The following is a 7,518-nucleotide window of genomic DNA, read 5'->3' as shown; positions in this document are numbered from 1 at the left end:
CCCCCGCGTCCCCCCAGTGCGCCCACCTCCTGCGCCGGGGCCCTAGCGAGGCTGCAGCCTGAGGAGGTAGGTTGTGGTCGTCCCCCGGTCCCAGGAAGGCAGGGGCGCCCCTCCCCCAAGGGACGTTCGACATGGACCATTCCGCGTTCGAAACCGCGGGGAGCGGGCGAATCCATCCTGTGGGGCGGGGGTGAACCGGAGGCCCGCGGGGTGGTGGGAGCGCTGCGAGGGAAACCCTGCACTCTGAGCTGGATTGGGGCGCGTGCAAGGTGCGGGCTCCAGGCCGACCCTGGGGTTCCGCTGCTCGTTGCCATGGCTCCCGCCAGAGCTGCTAGAGAGGGCGTCGGGTTGGGTGTCAGCGGTATTCCAGGCCCCGTTCTCCACCTGGGCTTAGGCCTGGACCCTCGAGCACTGCAGCGTCCGTCTGTAGGTTTCCAGGCAGAGGAAATCCTGAGACATCCCAGGCACAGTTGGGAGTTGCTGCTTGGCTCCATCCGTGAGCACAGCGAGGTGCTATCTTTCATGCTTACCTGTCTTCCTCTTGAATTCAGATTCCCAACCTGCTGAGCATCCGCCCACCTACTCAGGAGTTGGGGCCCAGCCCCCAGTTTACTCGGTTTCCCTTGTGCAGCCTGGGGCTCTGCCCAGGCCACCACGGGCAGGGGTCGACATGGCAGAGACACTGGAGTTCAACGACATCTATCAGGAGGTGAAAGGCTCCATGGTGAGAATGGCTTGGACAGTTGATACAAGTAGAGAGAAGGAAGGAGGGTAGAATTTTTGTCCATTAATGAGAGCTTGCTTTGATAATGTTATTTTGGAAAAAGAGGACTCAGTATAATGTGTACCTAGTGTCTCCCCCAACACGAGGCAATGCTGAGAGATAGTCTCAGAGTTATAGGGACCGTATATGCTCTCCAGTTCCCAATTCCTGTTTTACAAATGAGGAAACTGAGAATCTGTTAAGGGTTCTAGATACCAGAGCCTGGTTTGGAATCTAGACTCCTTGCACCTCAGCTGTTGCTCCTGCATCGATAATCTGGCTAGCCCACTCGCAGCCGGAAAGTGTGTTGGGTAGAACTGTACCCAGGACATGCTGTGTACTGTCCCCATGCATCTGGGCCTGCTTTTCTTACAGAATGATGGTCGACTGAGGTTGAGCCGCCAGGGCATCATCTTTAAGAACAGCAAGACGGGCAAAGTGGACAACATCCAGGCTGGGGAGTTAACAGAAGGCATCTGGCGCCGTGTTGCTCTGGGCCATGGACTTAAACTGCTTACAAAGAATGGCCATGTCTACAAGTATGATGGCTTCCGAGAATCGGTGAGCTGTGCCATAGCTATAAACCCCCTTTTTGCTGCATCATCTTGTTTTAATCTTCTAGAGACTCGAGGTTCCTTCCTCATGTAACCCTGTGATTGCTAGTTTGGGCTCCTCAGAGCAGGACTGTGAGGCCATGAGGCAATCAGTGTTCGGCTTTGAGTGTTGAAGTCTTGTGAATTGCTGTGTGCCTTGACTCCAGAAGATTTTCTTCTGTCTTGATTTAGATAGTAGTTTCTACCTGTGACTTTTATCAAGGTTCAGATTCTTAGCTTGATGTCTTTTTGTGTGTTTTTTTTTTTTTTTTTTTTGAGACCGGGCCTCGCTCTGTCACCCAGGCTGCAGTGCAGTGGCGCAATCTCGGCTCACTGCAGCCTCTGCCTCCTGGGTTCAAGTAATCCTTCCACCTCAGCCTCCTGAATATCTGGTACCACAGGCACATGCCACCATGCCCAGCTGATTTTTCATAATTTTTGGTAGAAACGGGGTTTCGCCACATTACCCAGTCTGATCTTGAGCTCTCAGACTCAAGGGATCGCCCACCTTGGCCTCCCAAAGCATTGAGATTACAGGCATGAGCCATTGCGCCTGGCTAGCTTGATGTCTTAAAGTGTGGGTTTTGTTTTCCATTTTGAACTGCTTGATAAAAGGCTTTATTTGATTTTGATTTCCACTTTCATTAAAATAATACCTATACAAAGTTTATAAAGTCAGATGGCCCATAACCAGGAATGTCAGATCCAGTGGCTAGAAGCAACCTCTCAACAATCTTTTAAACAATGTTAGAGCTGGGTTGCCAAGTCAGCATGGGTTTCTTATAAAGCCTATTTGGAGGTAGTTTCTCAGAAATAGATAATCCCAGGACATTCAAGTAGATAAGGCCACCAGGGTTTACTGGGATTGTGCTTTCTTTTCTTCCCTCCACCCACAGGAGTTTGAGAAACTCTCTGATTTCTTCAAAACTCACTATCGCCTTGAGCTAATGGAGAAGGACCTTTGTGTGAAGGGCTGGAACTGGGGGACGGTGAAATTTGGTGGTGAGTCCTGGGGAAGACTGAGGTTTGGGGAGGAAGATAGGGTGAAGGGTTTCAGCCTTTTACTTGTTTTACTCTTTTCTTTCTGCCACTGTCCCTGGTTTCCTATATGTTTGCATGTTCATCATGTGTTTATTGAGTACCTACAGTATACTGGGCACTGTGCCTGGGGTTGGGGTTACAGTGTAAAGAGACTAACCCCAGTATCCTGTCTCTGTGGAACTCAGTTTGGTGGGAATGTTGCTTATGCAGACTTAAGGGGAGGAGCTTGTGGCTTGATAAGCGCTTTCCTCACAGGGCAGCTGCTTTCCTTTGACATTGGTGAGCAGCCAGTCTTTGAGATACCCCTCAGCAATGTGTCCCAGTGCACCACTGGCAAGAATGAGGTGACACTGGAATTCCACCAAAACGATGACGCAGAGGTGTCTCTCATGGAGGTGCGCTTCTACGTCCCTCCCACCCAGGAGGATGGTGTGGACCCTGTTGAGGTGAGGCGTCCCCTAGTTGCCTTGGCAGCAGATGGTGCTGAGCAGGCATTGGCTGGCCTGGGAGCAGGGCCTGCTGCTTGGTTACCAATGTGTGCTTTTTGCAGGCCTTTGCCCAGAATGTGTTGTCGAAGGCGGATGTAATCCAGGCCACGGGAGATGCCATCTGCATCTTCCGGGAGTTGCAGTGTCTGACTCCTCGCGGTCGTTATGACATTCGGATCTACCCCACCTTTCTGCACCTGCATGGCAAGACCTTTGACTACAAGATCCCCTACACCACAGTACTGCGTCTGTTTTTGTTACCCCACAAGGACCAGCGACAGATGTTCTTTGTGGTAAGCAGAAACCCCTATGGCTGGATAATCGTGGTTTTTGCGTAAGTGTTAAGTAGACCTCACTGGTGTGCAGAATTCTATGTTAGTGAATCGCAAGTTGTTGTAGAGTATCAATTGGTGCTCTTCCTTACTAGATCAGCCTGGACCCCCCAATCAAGCAAGGCCAGACTCGCTACCACTTCCTCATCCTCCTCTTCTCCAAGGACGAGGACATTTCGTTGACTCTGAACATGAACGAGTGAGTGTCTCCCTGGACTCGTTTCCTGCCACTGTCCAGGCAGGAGACAGGTGTGCCATTAGAAGGCAGTAGTGTTGTGACCTCACCTTGCTGTCTTTGTAGGGAAGAAGTGGAGAAGCGCTTTGAGGGTCGCCTCACCAAGAACATGTCAGGATCCCTCTATGAGATGGTCAGCCGGGTCATGAAAGCGCTGGTGAACCGCAAGATCACAGTGCCAGGCAACTTCCAAGGGTGAGAATGTGGGCCTGGGATCCTGCCCTGCCTGGGTATGGGAAATGCTGTGTCTCCTTGGTAAACCCCTCCTGAGATGGGAATGCAGCCTGTTAGAGGCCTGGATGGGACCTTGTGTCACAACAGGTGTCAGCGCCTCTGTCAGAACAGCTCAGTGAGGTTTACTTAGTCGAGGACATGAGCACACGTGTCGCTGCTGCTAGATGTGCCCTTTGCCTCTGCTGAGGTTGGCACTAACCAGGCTCCCTGCACCCTCTGTCAGGCACTCAGGGGCCCAGTGCATTACCTGTTCCTACAAGGCGAGCTCAGGACTGCTCTACCCGCTGGAGCGGGGCTTCATCTACGTCCACAAGCCACCTGTACACATCCGCTTCGACGAGATCTCCTTTGTCAACTTTGCTCGTGGTACCACTACGACTCGTTCTTTTGACTTTGAAATTGAGACCAAGCAGGGCACTCAGTATACCTTCAGCAGCATTGAGAGGTGAGAACCTCCACCCGTCACTTTCTGGGCATCCTGGTCTTGAGCCAGCTTTGTCCAGGAAGCCCGGCATGGCCTGCAGCACTCTCCAACCCTAGAGCAGAATTTTTCTCCTGCTACATCAGGATTTGGTCATTGTCCCTGGAGTGCTCAGACTTTAGAAACCTCTCCATTGCTTGCTTTCTGGTCTTTTAAAAAAAACAAACAACTTTTTCTGTATTTTGAAAGCTCTATGTCTTCACTACTGACCTTTTTTCTCCTCCACTCCCCACCATGATGGAAATGCTCTCTCTTTCTTTCCTGGGATGAGCTTTGTGCCTGAGAACATAGCAGCTAATGCTTATTGAGTGCTCACTGTGAGCTAGACGTTTTATAAGCCTTTTCACGTGTAATCCTCATACCAACCTTGTGAAGTATGAAGACAGATGACCACATCCCCTGCCCCACACTTACTCCGCCCTGAGCTTATTTGGTAAACAGGTGCGCACCCCTCCCTGCTTTTTTTTTCCCAGAGCTCTTCACAGCCATGCAGGTTCCTCTTTCAGGACTAATGTCAGACTCTGGCTCTGCCTTACTGCTGTCCTGTGGGGGTCTCTAAGCTGTTGGGTTGGGTAGCATGGTCAAGAACTCCAGGCTCCACAGTCTACCCCAGCTCATGGAATCAGAACGTTGTTTAGTCCGCCCCTGTGTCAGCACTACCTCTCCGGTAACATGGTGCACATCCCCTCACAGGGAGGAGTATGGGAAACTGTTTGATTTTGTCAACGCGAAAAAACTCAACATCAAAAACCGAGGATTGAAAGAGGTAATTCTGTGTGGGGAGGATGAGACCCTCTCCTGGTCTTTCTGTAGGGGAGAAAGGGGTGATCTTTTCCGGCTTCTTTTTCACTCTTTCTTCTCTTCTTACCCTTATAGAAAAAAGAGGTGCGTGTGACCCTTTCCCCCTCCTGGTGCAGGTTTCCTCTGCATGACCTTAGACCAGTCTATGCAGCCCCTCAGGCGCCCCCAGTGGGGCTGGGAGAGGGAGGGGCTTGGGGCTTGGACTAACCCAGTTGGCAGGAAGTACTTGGGCGTAGGCCCTGCACGTTGGCTGTGTGTGGACAATCCAGCCCCAGGTCTTCTGGGAGCTGCTGCTCTGACTTGACAGGCATGGGGGTGTGCTTTTGAGTGTGCAGGGATTCTGGCTCGAGGGTGAGTTGGCCCCACTGTGAACTCTTCCCTGGCTAGGGCATGAACCCAAGCTACGATGAATATGCCGACTCTGATGAGGATCAGCATGATGCCTACTTGGAGAGGATGAAGGAGGAAGGCAAGATCCGGGAGGAGAATGCCAATGACAGCAGCGATGACTCGGGAGAAGAAACCGGTGGGTTAGCCTCCGTGCTGAGCACGAGGATGGTCAGACGTTCCTTGCTGTGGCCTGGGCTGGACTCACCCTTGGGCCAGAGCTGGGTGTCTGGGTGAGGGGGTGGGGATTTCCATTGGGGCAGAAGCTGATGCATCCTGTGCCCTTTTTCAGATGAGTCATTCAACCCAGGTGAAGAGGAGGAAGATGTGGCAGAGGAGTGAGTTTTGGTGGTTCCTTGTGGGGATAAGATGGTGACCCATAAGCTTAAAGGACCAGAAGATTTCTGGACATTTCTCATGTCCCAGTATTAGCTACTGACCCAGAATGGGAGAGTGACCTCCAATGAGGTGATATACAAAATGTTTTGGAAATTGTCAAGGGCTTCGTAAGTGCAAGGCACATTTTGAAGTCAAAAGTATAGTGGGGTCTGTGGCCATACCACCCTGAATATGCCAGTCAGGGCTGGTTCGTAGTTGGATGAGGAGAGAATGGGAATGAGAGCTGGTGCTTGTCACTTACTTCCTGGAGGTTGTCGAGTAAGTCATTGAATCTCAGTTTCCTCATCGGTAGAAATGCAGTAGTACCGACTTTTTATTAGCAGTGTCAGAAATGTGACTCACTCTCACTTTAAAAGGAAACATAAAAGGGAATTTCGTAAGTTCATGTTACTGCAGAGTCTGAGGATTTAATTGACTTCAGACACTACTGGATTCAGGCACTCAAATCTATTTCTTCTGATTTCCGTAATTCAAAATAGGTTTGCCCCATGGGGTGCCCAGTGACTCTCAGAAGCTCAGGGCAGGCTTAATCTTACTGATTTAAAACACCACCAGAAGCGCCTCTTTTGGTGAACAGCATAGTGAACAGAGTGGTTACCTGCCCCTTCCTAGCCTGAGTTGTTAGGATGGGCCAGGGTCTGATGGGCCAGAAATAGGCCAAGTGCCCACCCTTAGAGCCTGTGGTTGGGGTGAGCCCTTCCTGAGTGGGGGCAAGGTGGTTCCCAACAGGAAATTGGGACTGCTCTCTTAATCCAGAAGGATTGTAAAAGAATGTCAGGCAGCAAAGAAACATCCGACAGGAGTCCACTAGTTTAGCCTGCCATGTTTATGAAGGTGTATGAAAGTTTAATGAGCAAATACTTGTGAAAGTGCCTTGAAAACTGTCCAGCAGCATACAGGTGTAGGGTAGTTCCATTTTTTGAGGAGTTTCACATATATCAGATAAGACTGTCAATTACAGGGGTAGGTACTGGGTTGGACTTCAGTTGGTTTTCTTCTTTTTGTAGTAACTGATTATCTTTTCATCAGAAAAGACTGTAGGAGCCGATCCTTTTGTAGTTCATAAACATGATGGTTGGGTGTTACGTGCGTATGTGCAATGTGCCACCCTCTAGCCTTGTTATGATGTTGACACATTACCCATCTGACACGAAAAAAAAAAAAAGACAAAAAAGACTATAGGGTAGATTGAGGTGATTACTCCGAAGGAAGTGGTGAAGTGGATTTGGGCCATGTTCCAGGCATGAATGAGGCAGTGTTTCTGCCCATGGTGTCTTGGGAATGGACTAGGACCTGGTTTGGCCATGCCCAGGGAGATCAGCTGAAGCTCATGGATTGTTTTTCATTCATTAATTCTGATCAAGCAACCCATTGCTGTGGCTGGGTCTGGAGAGGGCATGGCTGAAGCCACCTCAGTGAATGGGAGGAAGCAGTGTTGGGGATTGGTGGTGGATACTGTCCTCTGGTCTTCCTCCCTTGACCCTTTTGGGTGGGTGTCTTTGGATTTGTTTTCCTCCTGCCTTGAGGCCATAGGGTCCTGTCTTCCCTCCTCAAGTCTAAGCCTGGCTTGCTCTCTGGCAGGTTTGACAGCAATGCCTCTGCCAGCTCCTCCAGTAATGAGGGCGACAGTGACCGGGATGAGAAGAAGCGGAAACAGCTCAAAAAGGCCAAGATGGCCAAGGACCGCAAGAGCCGCAAGAAGCCTGTGGAGGTGCAGACTGGAGATGGGAGGGGCTGTGTGTGGTGCAGTGGGCGGGGTGGGGA

The 7,518-nt window shown here is 50.7% G+C and overlaps 1 protein-coding gene across 4 annotated transcripts in view; it reads left to right on the top strand.

The window, feature by feature from the left end:
* SSRP1 (structure specific recognition protein 1) overlaps positions 1 to 7,518 on the top strand; it is a 12,526-nt gene continuing 5,008 nt past the window's right edge. Inside the window, exons 1-14 of one of the 4 annotated variants that reach the window (XM_017851349.1) lie at positions 1 to 66; positions 552 to 724; positions 1,139 to 1,324; positions 2,253 to 2,358; positions 2,653 to 2,843; positions 2,948 to 3,178; positions 3,313 to 3,416; positions 3,519 to 3,647; positions 3,910 to 4,131; positions 4,861 to 4,933; positions 5,044 to 5,052; positions 5,356 to 5,494; positions 5,648 to 5,693; positions 7,336 to 7,465. In XM_017851349.1, coding sequence (XP_017706838.1) covers positions 671 to 724; positions 1,139 to 1,324; positions 2,253 to 2,358; positions 2,653 to 2,843; positions 2,948 to 3,178; positions 3,313 to 3,416; positions 3,519 to 3,647; positions 3,910 to 4,131; positions 4,861 to 4,933; positions 5,044 to 5,052; positions 5,356 to 5,494; positions 5,648 to 5,693; positions 7,336 to 7,465 — 1,620 coding nt within the window. In that variant the 5' untranslated portion in view covers positions 1 to 66; positions 552 to 670. Of the gene's footprint in view, positions 67 to 404; positions 427 to 551; positions 725 to 1,138; positions 1,325 to 2,252; positions 2,844 to 2,947; positions 3,179 to 3,312; positions 3,417 to 3,518; positions 3,648 to 3,909; positions 4,132 to 4,860; positions 4,934 to 5,043; positions 5,053 to 5,355; positions 5,495 to 5,647; positions 5,694 to 7,335; positions 7,466 to 7,518 lie in introns of those variants that run through there. The other 3 variants (XM_017851350.1, XM_017851351.1, XM_017851348.1) reach the window with 3 other exon arrangements.

The sequence above is a fragment of the Rhinopithecus bieti genome, unplaced genomic scaffold (assembly GCF_001698545.2).
Source record: "Rhinopithecus bieti isolate Rb0 unplaced genomic scaffold, ASM169854v2 scaffold_33444, whole genome shotgun sequence".
Classification (NCBI taxonomy): Eukaryota; Metazoa; Chordata; class Mammalia; order Primates; family Cercopithecidae; genus Rhinopithecus; species Rhinopithecus bieti.
Note: the sequence above shows the minus strand (reverse complement) of the source record. Positions and strands in the feature narration are given on the sequence as shown.